The sequence below is a fragment of the Mustelus asterias genome, chromosome 12 (assembly GCF_964213995.1).
Source record: "Mustelus asterias chromosome 12, sMusAst1.hap1.1, whole genome shotgun sequence".
Lineage (NCBI taxonomy): Eukaryota > Metazoa > Chordata > Chondrichthyes > Carcharhiniformes > Triakidae > Mustelus > Mustelus asterias.
Window position 1 is genome coordinate 91,271,486 of NC_135812.1, and position 17,207 is coordinate 91,288,692.

Genomic DNA, 17,207 nt, shown 5'->3' on the forward strand with positions numbered 1-17,207 from the left:
TGCAGACTGCTTGGAGTGCCATTGTACAGGCACCCGATCTCCCAGTGCACTGGGAGCTCTCCTGCCATTCCCCTCCCCCAGCTCCCTGTGCTGTTCCGTTCCCTCCCTCTGCCCTCTTGGCACTGGCCCTGGCACAGTTATGATGCCTGGTGAGCAGAGCCAGGATGCCTGATGGGCAGTGCTAGCCATGGGCACTGCCTGGCCCTGCCACTGACCACCCAGGGGCTTCAATGGCCTCCGATCTCCCCCCCCCCCCGGTGCGACCATCACATCTGGTCCCCACTCCGGCACCTGTTCAGGTACGCTGAGGGAGAATTTAGCATGACCAATGCACCTAACCAGCACGTCTTTCAGACTGTGGGAGGAAACCAGAGCACCTCGAGGAAATTCACGCAGACATGGGGAGAACGTGGGGACTCTGCACAGCCAGTGATCCAAGCCGGGAATTGAACCCGAGCCCCTGGCACTGTGAGGCAGCAGTGCTAACCACTGTGCCACCGAGCCGCCCAGGTAGGACTAAGAAGGGAACAAGTATAAAGCAACTGTGGAGATCTAGCTTTAAAAAAATTTAGACGCTGTGGGAATTAATTTTTCAAATAAACTGGAATAGAAAATAGGTAGGCTTCATGAAGTGATGGAAAACATAACCTTGAATTCAGCCACAGAAAAGGTCGTGGGAAAATATGCTAAGCAGAGCTATTTTAGTTTTGTTGCTGTTAAGATTACTATCACTGTTTCAAATGGTCACCAAACATACCTATTTGTGTCTCTATTGTGTAAAAAGTAGTTTGAGGAATATTGTGTGCCTAATTATACTTAGGGCTAGGAAATAAAATCACATGTCTTTGGTGTCATTTGCACATCTCACTAGTACTTGTTAGTCAGGTGATATCACTAGATTTAATTGAGTCTAATATTAGTACTGTGCAGTGAAGCATCATCACTACCCATAATGGTGTTTTTGGGATTGTGCTTGATTGTAGATGGCAGAACCTGAGTTCTAATGTGGACCTGGAAATGGTATAGTGTAGGATTATGTTTATGATTCTCACAGTATAAATTCACAAGCGGGGCAAACTACAGAAACAGAGTATTTAAGAAAAACCAGAGAAAGATGGGTACACAATGGGGAGGAAAGAAGGAACACAAACACATTCTCACACACACACACACACACACACACACACACACACACACACACACACACACAAATCACTCCCCCAAGCCACTCTCACACGACTCCAAGCAGCCAGTTACAGAGTGGCATTGTTAGAGGTCTGGGAGCAGATTGTCTGTCCACCTTCTCTTCTGGGGTAGAGTGAATGGCACGGTGGACCTAAAGAGGGGAAGGGATGAAAATAACTGAGGTGGAAGAAAATATGAGAGAAAAACACATTAGTTGCCTTGTCATCAAGCTATCTAGTACAGAAATGGTATACATATTTGTGTTGAACTGGTCTGCATTGGAGTGGATAAATGACAAAATATCAAATGTGTGTAGCAAGTGCCTTGGACACATGGCAGGTGGATAGCCTGTTAATAGCCTGCTCATATTCCTATGCTCTGATGCAACTAGGTGGGCAGCCTATCAGTCGTATTGAAATAATGTCCCGACATTAATATGAAGAGGCATTGTGGCTTCTTGCTCACAACCACTCCCCCACCTGCCGCCCACAGTTAAAAATCAGAATTTTAATCTTTGTCATTACAATAATGATGGAACAAAGTTAGCAACCATGCATGTCAGGAAAATTGCTTATCCAAAAATGCACCTAATTTTCCAATTGCAAAATCATAGACGTGCCTTTTTAATACATCATTTTGTTTTGTCACCCCCCCACAGCCTTGCCACTTCCCTTTCAAAGTCAAATGCTGTGGATTTCACAGCATAAAACCTCTACCCCAAAATGAAAATTTAAAAGGTGTAGACACTGAAGTAATGAGAGAAAATTAATAAAACAAAGTTTCACTAGGTAGAGATTACAAGTGTCCGAAAATCTACAAGCAAACAATAACTTATCAAGACCTATAGCATCTCCAGAGCAAAGAAAGGCAGCAGCCCAATTTTAAAATACTAATAGGTCTTGATACTTATTGTTTGACCCTTTAGAAACATTCACTGTTTTGATTTTATTATGTCATAAATTGCAAATCAAAGTTCCCTTTCTACTTGTTTTTTTCTAATGTGAAGATCAATCACAATACTACCAGGCTTTGTACAGTAAGTAAAGGCAATTGAAAAGCTGCCACCTTACTTTTGTCTGCTCCCAGATTAAATGTATCTTTCTTAATCTGTCTCCACTGACCTTGGAGAAAAGCACAAACCACAGCATTTTCGTTCCATTTTAAAATGGGCAATATACATAGCTTTGAATTCCCTTAGTTTGAGTGATTGGCAGCTTGATAGCTACAGTGCTCCGTAACAAGGAAACCAATTTGAATAGCAACCTCGACTGATGCTTGCCAGTTTTGGCTAATTCATTGCTGAGGTCTTGAATTGAGGAGGAGAAAGAAAAGTGGGTGAGGCTTCCCAGCATTGCTGAAGTTAGTCTCCTGGCAAGACAGCCAGGTCACCATAGCACAGAATGAGATTTTCTTGAGCTTGAATTTCCTTCTGCCTCTCCAATGATCTAAACAAATTGCTGCAAATATCCATCAATTCTGGTCAACAGCATCCATTTTTAAAAACATTTTTTCTCCCTCGCCATTATATTTTGTAATAACTTTTTAAAGAGGTGCACTGCTTGTGAAAATCCTCTTTAACCAAGTTGTTCCAAACATTTGCAAACTGTACCCCCTCAGAATTGCTGCAAAATAAAAAATTGTATCATTTTCATGCAACACTAGTATGTGTCCTTCTTGCTGTACTGTCCACTGATTAATAAAAGTAAGGATTAGAACTTACAATAAACTCAACCCTCACTTCCATTTTATGAATTCAGCTCAGTCAGAATTACTGCATTGAATTTTATACTGTTCTTGATTTTTCCTAGTTTGCATGTGTTCATTAGGTACTGTACTGGTACACAGAAGTGCTGTTCAATCTTCTCTTTGTCTGGTGGTGTTGATGTTTGTTAACGTTTCACTTTAACTGGATTCAGCAGATTCGTTCGTGACCTAAATTCTTGAGCCGAAGTGGAGTAAGAGAATGTTTAGCAGGCACTAGCTGAAACCTGTTTTGCTGTGGAAAAAAGATTTAAAAGAAAAACACAAAATCTTATGTTTATAAATAATCTTGGCAATGTTAATGTTTAATATTTGTAATATCATTGGACAAAAAAAAAGAATTTGACATTTTCATACAACATTCAATTATGACACTCTAGCCAAATTAAGCACTACAGCCAACTCCCCTAGAAGATAACGCGCATCCCTAACCATGTAACAGCTTTGATAATTTCTTGTACCAAATAAAATTCAAGCTGCATTTCCCTACAATGTTTTCCGCTGTTATCAACAATGTATATCAAAATCTAGTATATCTTATCTAGTTTTGACTGAGAACTAAGTAAATAAGTTTTTATCTGGCAACGCACTGTGTAATACTTTGGGTGGTACTAGGGCGAGGGTTAAACAGAATTGATTCACTATTTTGTGGAGAAGATATATTGTGCAGTTATAGTTTTCAGCATCACATCTGCTTGGCATTACTATCTGAAACTTAGTTTGGGGATAAAGTGATGAGTCAAAAAGTGCAGTTTTGAGGAAGTTGAGAAATGTACATATATGGGAAAGTACAGGAGGTAGCAGTTAGATTATAGCTGTAGATAACATGCAAAGCTAACAATTAATATGAATGTTTAAAGCCTTTCAGTTCTCTTCTACAGTTTCTTACTGAGTTACTATGAGTATTCTATTTTCTACTTTGGTGCTGTGAAGAATCATAGAAATTTTACAGTACAGAAAGAGGAAAATATCAGGTGATATCACCAAATTTTTATTTCTCCGTCGCACCAAACTCAGGAGGTCAAAATGGAACTTAAAATGGCATACATTAATAGCCTATGTGGTCATTACCAGGGTTTGGTGGCCAGTAGGACTTGCTACTTCTACCTTTAATGGATCTCTCAAAAGAAAAATAGAACTAAATATGTTTTTACAAATTAAGAGATATGGTGGAACAAAAGCAATTGCAGCAGGCCAAAGGAAATCAAATACAGGGGAGGAAAATAAAAATGGCTTGGAGACAGAGAAACTGGGGTGTTATTGGTTTTATTTTTCTGTTTGATAATGTTTAAGAGTAACCGGCCTTGGCTAGTAATGTAATTTCCCATCAATGCTTTGAATACTTTTTTTTGTAATGTTGTCTCCAGTGCTATAAACTCACCAAGATTATGCAATAATGACTAGCTGACAAACAAGCGTATTGTAGCAAATATGGAACCAGTTTGTAGGAAAGAGGCAATTGTCCTGAGGAAATACATATCTTCTGCTTTTCAAATTCCCCCAAAGCAATCCACATGAGATAGCAACACAGCACAACAAATTGAACCAAACCCCACTGCATAATGCCCAATCATAAGTAATACTCAAAATCTTTCCTTCCTGACTCATAGAGTCACAGATTTACAGCATGGAAACAGGCCCTTCGGCCCAGCTTGTCCATGCCGCCCTTTTTTTAAACCCCTAAGCTAATCCCAATTGCCCGCATTTGGCCCATATCCCTCTGTACCCATCTTATCCATGTAACTATCTAAATGCTTTTTAAAAGACAAAATTGTACCCGCCTCTACTACTATCTCTGGCAGCTTGTTCCAGACACTCACCACCCTGTGTGTGAAAAAATTGCCCCTCTGGACACTTTTGTATCTCTCCCCTCTTACCTTAAACCTAAGCCTTCTGGTTTTAGACTCCCCTACTTTTGGGAAAAGATATTGACTATCTAGCTGATCTGTGCCCCTCATTATTTTATAGACTTCTATAAAATCACCCCGAGCCTCCTACGCTCCAGAGAAAAAAGTCCCAGTCTATCCAGTCTCTCCTTATAACCCAAACCATCAAATCCCAGTAGCATCCTAGTAAATCATTTCTGCACTCTTTTTAGTTTAATAATATCCTTTCTATAATAGGGTGACCAGAAAAGCACACAGTATTCCAAGTGTGGCCATACCAATGTCTTGTACAACTTCAACAAAACATCCCAACTCCTCTGTATTCAATGTTCTGACCGATGAAACCAAGCATGCCGAATGCCTTCTTCACCACTCTGTTCACCTGTGACTCCACTTTCAAGGAGCTATGAACATGTATCCCTAGATCTCTTTGTTCTGTAACTCTCCCCAATGCCCTACCATTAACTGAGTAAGTCCTGCCCTGGTTCAATCTACCAAAATGCATCACCTCGCATTTGTCTAAATTAAACTCCATCTGCCATTCGTCAGCCCACTGGCCCAATTGATCAAGATCCCGTTGCAATTGGAGATAACTTTCCTCACTGTCCACTATGCCACCAATCTTGGTGTCATCTGCAAACTTACTAACGATGCCTCGTATATTCTCATCCAAATCATTAATGTAAATGACAAATAACAGTGGACCCAGCACTGATCCCTGAGGCACACCGGTGGTCACAGGTCTCCAGGTTGAAGAACAACCCTCTACAACCCCCTCTGGCTTCAGTCAAGAAGCCAATTTTGTATCTATTTAGATACCTCATCCTGGATCCCGTGAGATTTAACCTTATGCAACAACCCTACCATGCAGCACCTTGTCAAAGGCCTTGCTAAAGTCCATGTAGACAACAACAACTGCACTGCCCTCATCTACCTTCTTGGTTATCCCTTCAAAAAACTCAATCAAATTTGTGAGACATGATTTTCCACTCACAAAGCCATGCTGACTGTCCCTAATCAGTCCTTGCGTCTCTAAATGCCTGTAGATCCTGTTTCTCAAAATACCTTCCGACAACTTACCCACCACAGATGTGACACTCACTGGCCTGTAGTTCCCAGGCTTTTCCCTGCAGCCCTTTTTAAATAAAGGCACAACATTTGCCACTCTCCAATCTTCAGGCATCTCACCCGTGACTATCGATGATTCAAATATCTCTACTAGGGGACCCGCAATTTCCTCCCTAGCCTCCCACAATGTCCTGGGGTACACTTCATCAGGTCTCCTCAAGACATCACTATTTATTTCCCCCCTGGATTTCTCTTTCAAACATTTAGGCATTCAAACTTGTAACTTTGTTACTGGATCTTCAGATTTTTCCCCTGTTCCACACATTTTCATTGTATCAGAGTCAAATAGAATACATGGGCAATAAATCTACAAAATCACCACTAACGTCATCAAATCTCAAGGTGAACGTGATGGTTGTGGAAAAGGTGAGACAATACCTGAGATTAATGGGACACACCATAATATTCCAATAATCTAGCATATGCTACAACCATGTTATGCAATACAGATGGCAACCTATCTAATTTTTTCATACAAATTGCAATGTTCCAGGTCACAATGCTATCTACTAGAATAGTACAAGCAGAGATGACACTTAAAAGCCTCCATACTAGAGTTTTGAACTCCAATGCAAAATTAAGATGTAGCTACAAGTTCCTAGCATTATTACATGGAATATACAGCTCAGAAACAGCCTATTTTTCCCAACCAGTTCATTCATGCTCCACTCAAGCCTCTTCCTATTGTTCTTCACTGAACGTGCAGCATAATCTTCTATATTTTCTCATATGCTTATCTAGTTTCTCAAATGCATCTAATCGCCTCAACTATTTCCTGTAATAGCGAATTCCACATTCTCTCCACTCTCCAGGTAAAGACGTTTCCTGGAGTTCCATATTTGATTTTTTGACAACTGTCTTATGTTGATGATCTTTCATTTTGATCTTCATCACCCTCAAGTGGAAACACTGTCAACACCAAAATTGTGAAAGGTTTGATTTAGGTCATCCCTTGGCCTTTTCAATTCAAGTGGAAAGTGACCAAACCTCTTCACATTTGCCTGATTTGTATAAGCTTTCAATTCTCATATTACCCTTGTAACTTGTTTGCATTACATTCTTTTTATAACATGACCAGTACAGTACTCCAAGTATGGTATGATCATAAGAATCATAATCAAGGATATGATAAATTAACAATTATTTTTTTAAAATTGGAAACAACATAGTACTTTTCCAGGAGACTTATGGATAGGCAACAATAAAAGTAAGTTATTAACCTTTCATCAGAGTTGGAGGATGCAATGTTATCCAATTCTGTGTGTCTGAAGTGATTAATCCATTCAGTCACAGCTGGTGAATTAACCCTCTATACCATGGCATTAGGAGCAAAAAACAAAAAGGTTCCCAGTAACATACATGAGTTTTTTGGCAAGTGCAGGAGTGGGGACAAAAACATGCAAGCTTCCATTAAGGATCTTTTTTATATGTTGTAATAAATAATAAGACCATTGTAATTCTGCCCAACAAATTTGTATTTCCTATTTGATGGTTCAGATGCAACTCACGAGTGGATTTACATGGAGACCAGAACATAACTATTGAGTGCTCTGAAGAATAAACAGTTCCTAAATTTGTATTGAGGAACTGGCTTATTAAGTCAATATTATGTTGTCCCATAGCCAAATTGCAAGTAACAAAATGTTGCAGTTAGATGTTGCAGCATGAAAGTGATCTTTGGGCTATATGAGTCTGACTCTGATTCCTTCCTATGGAAAGGCACAAGATGTCACTTTCTACTTGGTTGGAACATCAGGAATTTAGACAGAAGAATACATAGGCAACGTAAGCATCTCTTTCCTCAAGGACTTTTAAGAATCTTTGTTTCAATGCTACCTGGACAGTAGTTTGAGAATCAAACTTTTGAAGGAGACCTTTAACTTTCAGCTGCCCCACTACTTCTCCCCTTTCCCCAACAAGTCAAAACTTCCTCAAAATTCCTTGTTCTACTTTTGAATTTATGTTTTTATGTTCCTACATGTCTTCTCTAAGCTCAGATAGTCCATGAAACCCTACACCAACTTCATACGTAGAAAATAGAAGCAGGAGTAGGCTATTCAGCCCTTTGAGCTTTCTCCACCATTCATTATGACCATGGTTGATTATCAAATTCAATATCCTGAAGTACCCATGAAGTCAGAGGGAAGTAAAGTGGGGACAGAAACAAAATGCAGTCAGGGGAAAAGTGGAAGACAGAGAAACCAATCAAAAAAGGGCCACATTACATCATAATTCTAAGAGGGCAATAAATGCCAAAAAAAACAAGCCTGAAGGCTTTGTGTCTCAATGCAAGGAACATTTGTAGTAAGGTGGATGAATCAACTGCGCAGACAGTCATTAACGGATATGATGTAATTGGGATCACGGAGACCTGGCTCCAGGATGACCAGGATGGAAACTCAACATCCAGGGATATTCAATATTCAGGATAGATTGACGGAAAGGAAAGGGGAGTGGGGTTGCGTTGCGTTAAAGAGGAGATGATTAATGCAATAGTAAGGAAGGACATTAGCCTGGACGATGTGGAATCTGCATGGGCAGAGTTGCTGACACCAAAGTACAAAAAACGCTAGTGGGAGTTGTGTACAAACCACCAAACAGTAATAGTGACGTTGGGAATGGCATCAAGCAGGAAATTAGAGATGCATGCGGTAAGGGTACAGCAGTTATCATGGATGATTTCAATCTGCAAACTGGTAGCAATGCAATGGAGGAGAATTTCTTGGAATGTATAAGGGATGGTTTTCTTGACCAATATGTCGAGGAACCAACTAGAGAGCAGGCCATCCTAGACTGGGTATTGTGTAATGAGAGGGGATTAATTAGCAACCTTGTGGTGTGAGATCCTTTAGGGAAGAGTGAGATTAGTGAGCAAAATTAAAGCTCATGGTATTGGGGGTAATGTATTGATGTGGATAGAGAACTGCTTGGCAGATAGGAAGCAGAAAGTAGAAATAAATGGGTTATTTTCAGAGTGGCAGGCAGTGACTAGTGGGATGCTGCAGGGTTCAGTGCTGGGACCCCAGCTATTCACAATATCCATTAATGAGTTGGGTGAAGGAACTGAATGCAAGATCTCCAAATTTGCAGGCGGCACTAAGCTGGGTGGCAGAGTGTGCTGTGAGGAGGATGCTAAGAAGCTGCAGGGTGACTTGGACAGGCTGCCTGAATGGGCAAATACTTGGCAAATGCAGTATAATGTGGATAAGTGTGAGGTTATCCGCTTGGTGGCAAAAACAGGGAGGAAGATAATCTGAATGGTGGCAGTTTAGGAAAAGGGGAACGTGACCTGGGTGTCATGGTGGAACAGTCGCTGAAGGTTGGTATACAGGTACAGCAGGTGTTGAGGAAAGCTATTAGTATGCTGGCCTTCATAGCAAGAGAATTTGAGTATTGGAATAAGGATGTCTTGCGACAGATATACAGGCCTTGGTGAGGCCACACCTTAAGTATTGTGTGCAGTTTTGGTCTCTTAGTCTGAGGAAGGCCATTCTTGCTATTGAGGGAGTCCAGTGAAGGTTCACCAGACTGATTCCTGGAATGGTAGGACTGAGATATGAAGAGAGACTGGATTGACTGGGCTTGTACTGACTGGAATTTAGAAGAATGAGAGGGGATCTCATAGAAACATATAAAATCCTGATGGGACTGGACAGGCTAGATGCAGGAAGAATGTTCCTGGTGTTGGGGAAGTGCAGAACTAGGGGTCACAGTCGAAGAATAAGGGGTAAGCCATTCAGGACTGAGATGTGGAAAAACCTCTTCACTCAGAGTTGTGAACCTGTGGAATTCTCTACCACAGAAAGCTGCTGGGGCCAGTTTGTTAGAAATGTTCATGGGGGAGTTGTGGCTAAAGGGATCAAGGGGCATGGAGAGAAAGTGAGAGTGGGATATTGAAAGTGCATGATCACTCATGATCATATTGAATGTTGGTGCAGGCTCAAAGGGCATGGCCTACTCCTGCTCCTATTGTCTATGTTTCTATGATCCTGTCTTTCCTCCATATCCCTTGAGCCCTTTCGCCCAAAGAGCTGTATCTAATTTCTTGTTAAAATCACATAACGTTTAGGCCTCAACTACATTCTGTGGTAGTGAATTCCACAGATTCCCTGCTCTCAAGGTGAAGAAATTTCTCCTCACCTCAGTCCTGAAAGGTTTATCCCTTACCTTCAAACTATAACCCCTAGTTCTGGACTCCCCCTTCATTTTTTCCTAATCTACTCTGTCCAATCCTGTTACAATTTTATAAGTTTCCATGAGATCCCCTCACTCTTCTAAACTCTAGTGAATATCATTCTAACCTACTTTGTATGACAATCCTGCCATCCCAGGAATTAGCCTCGTAAAACTTTGCTACAGTCCCTCTATTAGCAAGAACATCCTTCTCAGAAAAGTATACCAAAACAGCGCATAGTACTCCAGATGTGGCCATACCAATGCCCTATACAATTGCAGTAAAACATTCCTATTCCTATATTCAAATCCTCTCACTATGAAAGCCAACATACCATTTGCCTTCTTTACTGCCTGCTGTACCAGTCGCTGATTTTCAGCGACTGATGCATGAGGACTCCAAGGTCTTGCTGAGTATCCATCTCTCAATTTACACCCATTCCGTTGCCATTGAATTGCTCGTCTGCCTAACTTACTTTTCTGGCCTTCATGATTAATTGCAAATGGCTCCCTCTCTTTGTATCCGCCTTGCCTGCAATTAATTCCATTATTGAATCTCCAAATCAATTTTGCATCCCTGCTATAGCACTGAAGCAGCCTTACAAAGTTACTAATAGCATACAATGTGACTGTGACCACTGTACAATATCCTCTATGTACTCCTCAACTTCTCTGCAGCTTTTTTCCATATGGTTGATCCTACAATCCACCTCCAATGATTTTTTTCTGCTCTCCAGCACAATGGAATTGTCTTGGCTTGGTTCCATGCTTGTTTGTGTGATCATACCCATCACATATCAAGCAATAGTTTCTATTGCATACTCATGCTGTTAACTTCCAAAGATCTTGGTTCTCTAAGGTTCCATCACTGATCTATTCCTGTTCCTTATTGACATGCTCCCCGGTGACATTTTTTTGCAGAACAAGGTTCAACTTCTACATGTAAGCGATGAGACCCAGATATACCTCAAACTGTCTACCATGTTAGAGTTGTCAATCTGCACTGCTTATATTTAGTCTTAGATTAGTCCCAATTTCCTCCAAAGACCAAAGCCAGCAGCATAAGCCTCTGCCACAATCTCCATAATCTTGCCACAGATTTGGCTCTCCTTGCCCTAAACTGAACCAGATTGCTCATAGTCATAACACTCTGGTCAAATTCCTAGCTATGCTTCCAATCTTATCTTGCATCGTGAATACAACCTACTTCCACATCTGCAACATCACTCACCTCCATCCCTTCTTCAACGCACAGAATCTTTACAGTGCAGGAGGCAATTCAACTGTCAAGTCTGCACTAGCTCTCTGAAAGAGCACTCTACCTAGTCCCATTCCTCTGCCTCATCCCCATAACCTTGCACATTCTTTCTTTTAGATAACAATCTGCCTTTAAGGCCCTTGACCATTTGTCTAATTATGTGTAGCATCTCGGAACATTTATTCAATATTTAAAGGCTTACTGCTATAATTCCCTTTTGAATACCTCGATTGAACGTGTCCCTACTGCCTCTCAGGAAATTTGTTCCGGACTCCAACCATCCTCTGGATGAAACATTTTTTCTTCCCATCACTTTTACTCCTTTTGCCAATCATTTTGAATCTCTGCCCTCTAGTTCTTGATGCTCTATTGAGTGGGAACAATTTCTAACCAGTCCACACCCCTCAGGATCTTCAACACCTCTTTCAAGTCTCCTCTCAGCCCTTTTCTCTCTCAGGAAAACAGTCCTCTCCAATATGTCCTCATGGCTACAGTTCTTTATCCTTGGAATCATTTGTGTGAATCTCCTCTGTACTCTCTCCAATGCCTTCACATCCTTCCTCCAGTACGATTCTCAGAACTGGGCGCAGTACTCCAGATAAGGCCTAACTAGTGTCTTATACCACTTCAAATTACTTTCTTACTCTTGTACTCAATGCCTCTACCAATAAAGCCTACGATAATAATATGCTTTGTTAAATTTATTAACATGCCCTGCCATCTTCAAGGATTCTCCATCCGAACCTGCCACTGAACTCTAATTGATGCTCATGTCACCACCAGACTCTACTATCCCAATGCTCTTCTGGCTAGACTGTCATTCTCTACCCTCTAATCTTCAGTTCACTCAAATCCCAGCTGCCCATATCCTATAACACACTAAGGACAGCAAGGTGGCACAGTCGTTAGCACAACTACCTCATAGCGCCCAGGGTTCAATTCGGCCTGGGGTCACTGTCTGTGTGGAGTTTGCACATTCTCCCCGTATTTGCGTGGGTTTCCTCCGGGTGCTCCAGTTTCCTCCCACAGTCCAAAGATGTGCGGGTTAAGTTAATCGGCCATGCTAAATTGATCCATAGTGTCAGGGGATTAGCAGGGTGGGGTTACAGGGACAGGGCCTGGGTGGGATTGTTGTCAATGCAGGCTCGATGGGTCAAATGGCCTCCTCCTGCACTGTAGGGATTCAATTAAGTCTCACTCACCCAGTGTCCTCCAACCCTGCATTTGATCACCCCATCCCCCGAATCTGTGCACCTCCTCCCTTAACCTCATCATTACTGGCCATGTCCTGAGGCGTGTAAGCTCTAGAATTTCCACCAAACTTGTCCATCTCCCTGTGACCATTTGTATAATTATGTGAAACACCTTAGAAAATTTATTCAACATTTAAAGGCCTGCTGCTGTGATCAGATCTCAGTTTGGCTGCGTTGTCAAACAGATTTGAGTTTTGGAGTTCAGCAAACATTTTATTTAAGAAGTGTTCAATATCTTCATTTAATCAAGAGAGAGAAAAAAATAAAGCAAGCAGGAGGATCGGAGCTGATGCATTAAAATGAAAGGAGGAAAGAAACAAAGAACAAAATGGAAAAGTAAATGGATGTAGATAATAAAGGTATTTTAACAAGATAGAACAAATGGGCAAGTTTAAAAAAGAATGAAAAAAATGTGGAAATAAAAAAAAATAAGATTAACATTGAATTCCTGTACAACGTACGTATAATTAGGAAATTGGGGGTGTCGATATTACACTAATAAGAGTACGTCAGGGTAATTTCTTTCAACTGCTTAAGTTGAAAGTTAACGTACCCTTCTTAAAAACAGCACCTTTTATATTCATCATTGAACTTCAACAGTAGGAAAATATATCTCTAAGTCTTGGGCTATATAATCTCTCTATTCTATTTTAAAGATTATGCCACCTGCATTATAGATAAATGCATTTAAAAAAAATAGTAATGGCCAAATAGCTGTGAAGCTGCTGAATAGAGTTAACTTATAATTTAAACTTGATCTTAAAGCACAAAGGTCAAGGATAAGTTAGGTTGCTGAAGTACTCAAAGCCACTTTCAGAGCTAAGGCAGAATGACTCCAGAACTCATACACAAATTAAGGTAAATTCTACTCTTAAATTTGATTTTTTGGATAATTTGGAATTTATTGCACTTGTATGCAGTTAACTGCTAATTTGAATGATTGAATTAATCCATATCTTTCCCTTCATGTAAAAAAAAACTTCAATTACTTGGATTACACTATATAGATTATGTTAATGCAAACTCTTCTCAAATCATTGAATTGTTACGTATTTATCTTTACTGCATTCACTTTTGGTTCTGTTCAGTGCATATTTCTTAATTTCCTCAAGCCCCAAACCGTGATTAAAAACCATAAAGGCATTTAACAGTAGTAATACAAACATTTCCTCCAGTCTAAACTACAGATAATGATATTGAAATAAAGAAAACCCCTTTATATTTCTAGAACTGTTGCCAGAACTGCACATCTTTTTAAAAAAAGCTATAAACAAACCATAACAAGTGTGTGGGATTGCAGCTGTAATTTCCAGCATACTTTTCTTGGGTGTGCCAAATTCAATTGATTAAATATTGTCAGTACTGTACATGAAGTCTGTAGGCTACTGAAAATTATCAAGGATAACATTTAATAAGTTCAACACAAAACCAGAAAAGTGAACATGACCAAAAACTGAGAGATATTGAAAGTCTTCTTTACCTGTAAACATCATTACAAACGCAGAGATAGATAATATCCAGGACACTCTGCTGTTGGACTCATCGAAATAAGTCATTAAGTCATTGAAGAAAACACCAAATGACTTAATTATGCCATAGGTGAGTACTTCTACAAAGAAAAATGCAATGGCTATGATCCAGCCCCAACCTCCATCTGGAGCTTTTGTGTAAATGTTTGTTGTGCATCTTCTTGTGTTTTCCATGGACATGGTCATTTCCACAATCCGTTTGCTGTATTTAAGAAAAGAGCTGTTTCAGTTTTTAAGATACTAAACTAGTCATTACACTCAAGTGCTTGGATTGTCCTCAGAATATGAATATTAGCTTTTTCGTGCTTAGGCTTAAGTGCACACATGACCATGCAGACCTTATAATAGCAAACACACTTTGCAGAAAACAGGGAGAACAGATGTGTTATGAAATTCTCAAATCAAATGAAGCCTAAACTACTTTGCAAATTAAACACTTAGTCACAATATTTATCTCTGAGGTACCCAGAAAACATCTAATTAAGGTGCAGAGTGTAAAAGAGAGATCCATCAGGAGGTGCCTCTCAATCTTAAGATTGTGAATTTAGTATTACAGACAATTGTTACAGTCCTGCACCTGTAAGCCCAAGGATAATACGACATGGATTCAAACAAGGTTTATTGAATGTTATGAACCAACATACTTGCTGCTATCAAACTTGTAAAGACTGTAGACAACACGTTACAATCAGATGAATTCAACCTTCTCGCCTGCCCCTAGTTGTCTCCCATCTTCATATCTTAATCCGTGGTTTTACCCCATTCACACTGTTTATTGCTGTACTATTCAGTCTCCATCTGTATTCCATAACTCTTTACAAGCTTGTTACCAATGCCCATCAAGACCTGCCCAGTACTATGATTCCAGAGTTTCACACAAAACAATGGTGTTTGGATTAACCAGATGTAAAAAGGGAATGGAGAGTCTAATTGTGATAAAGTGAAGTTAAACAGGCAACTGGTTTTCAGGATTTATATTCCAACTTCCAGTACAGATAAATATATTGTTTTGCGGTCTTTAAATTCTTGTCTTTATTTGAGCTGTGTAATATGTATTTGCACTTCTAAATGAGGTATTTCCATTTAAGCACCTTTCATTATTTTTAGGCTTTTTGCAAGAATTCCTGTTATCTCTGCACAAGATGTGTGTGAAGAGAACCACATCATATAAGTGTGAATTGAAACTGTATCTGCATTTATAATAGTGCATAAAATGCATGTGTTTTGGAAACCATTAAATAAGTCCAGGCCCTGGATTATTAGTACAGTAACATAACATGTCATTGTACTTACTTACTTACTAGTAATCCAGATTCTCAGACCAATGATCAGGAGATCAAATTCCATCCTAGCAGCTGAGAAATTTAAATTCAGTTAATTAAGTAAATCTAAATGAAAAGCTAGCATCGGTCAGGATGACCATGAAAGAAACATCTCGTTCACTAATATCCTTTAGGGATGGAAATCTGCCATCCTTGCCTGGCCGTGCCTAAATGCAACTCCAGACCTCTCATCTTGTCCACCCCAGTCCAACACCGGCATCTCCACATCAAGGCTATGAATAAAGGTTAGAACTATAAGGGGCTTGGTAAGCAGAATGTTGAGAGGTTTCATCTGGTGGGGAAGCACAGTTTAAAATAGGGAGTCTCGCATTAAGATGGAAATGAGAAGGAATTTCTTCTCTTGAGTGTCCTTAATATTTGGAATTTTCTACCTCAGGATGTAGAGCGGTGGAGGCTGGGTCGTTGAATATATTCAAGGTCGAGTTAAGTAGATCCTTTGATCAACAAGGGAGTCAAGGATTATGGGGGGAGAGGCAGGAAAGTAGAGCCAAGGTCACAGATCAGCCACGATCTTACTGAATGGCAAAGCAGGCTCGATCCTATTTCTAATGGATAGATCTGATAGCCAAGGTATTTCTTGCCAAATATCATGCTACACACAAACGGTGTTGCTCATTCATTGGAAGCCAAGGAAAGTGAAAGGTCTCGGTAATCAAGAGGATATAAAATATCTGCATAGCTAGCTGGCAGGTTGTAGACAAATCCAAAACGAACAAAAATAATTGGACAGGTAATTTAAATTATGTATATCCGGGAAAGGCAAGCTACACTGACTATTTTAAACGCTTGTCATTCCCAGCATCAAGGCACTAAAGTCTCAGACTGGCAGCGTGTGTGTTTTATTCAAGCAACCAAAAGTTTGGGGACAAGGCAGATTCCTCTTTTGCACCATCTGCCGGCCAGCCTGCATGTCAAAGCGATTGCACGCAGTGCGACTCAACAGCTGGAGGAGCACTGAGCACCTCAGTGGCATCGTGCTATAATCCCGCATGCAGGCAACTGGCTTGCCCACTGCGCCGGTTAAATCAACCTTTTTTTAAAAAAAAATATGGGTCTTTAGATTTTCATTTCCTAATGGCGGTCCACACATTATTCACTTCTCTTCAGCGAGATATTGACAAAACGACCGGAAAAGTTTTAATGTGGTTGCAATTTTAAAGACAGAAACGTGATGTAACTTCTACACGCCTTAAATTTTTTTTTCAAAACTGGAATCGGTGCCAAGGAGAGCGCCCCACACAGATCGCCTGATGGAGATGCGGTAAATCTGCACTTCCTCTACTGGAAATCCTACCAGCACCTTGCAATTACAACCAACTTGATCCAAACGTATTTAGGTGTCCCGAAATACTGCACCCAAATGAATTTTTTTCACAATTTATCTGAATTTTTTTTGTTTAAAAAGTGTTCGAAGTTCTTTAAAATGCAAAACAAATTTTGGAATTTCGGTGAGAGCGAGATATATAACATTAGGCGGATTTCTTATGTTACATTATTTGTACCCTACCTCAAGTCCTTTGACGTGTATTCATTCGCACGATGTAACCGCCTAAGATTGCTACTGTACTCACCAGCCGAGTGCTGCAGCTTTTCCAAATTGACTCGAGATCCCCCTTGTAGTGGATTATCCTCAAGTTGTTGGCCTGATTTTTGGGTCTGAGGAAGAAAAAAAAATCAAGCATCCACCAAAA

At 40.2% G+C, this 17,207-nt stretch overlaps 2 protein-coding genes across 5 annotated transcripts in view; one reads left to right on the forward strand and one right to left on the reverse strand.

Moving 5' to 3' along the window:
• Positions 1-17,207, forward strand: part of arsg (arylsulfatase G) — a 139,372-nt gene that overhangs the window by 37,612 nt on the left and 84,553 nt on the right. The gene's annotated exons all lie outside the window — the stretch shown is intronic.
• The window catches only part of LOC144501679 (monocarboxylate transporter 7-like), a 41,446-nt gene that overhangs the window by 23,432 nt on the left and 807 nt on the right, over positions 1-17,207 (reverse strand). The window contains exons 2-4 of one of the 3 annotated variants that reach the window (XM_078225600.1): positions 17,088-17,172; positions 14,125-14,375; positions 2,906-3,181 (exon numbers count right to left, since the gene is read on the reverse strand). Coding sequence is in view for 1 of the 3 variants with exons in the window: in XM_078225598.1 (XP_078081724.1) it covers positions 14,125-14,359 (235 nt within the window). In the remaining 2 variants the exon portion in view is untranslated. Of the gene's footprint in view, positions 1-1,235; positions 3,182-14,124; positions 14,376-17,087; positions 17,173-17,207 lie in introns of those variants that run through there. The other 2 variants (XM_078225598.1, XM_078225599.1) reach the window with 2 other exon arrangements.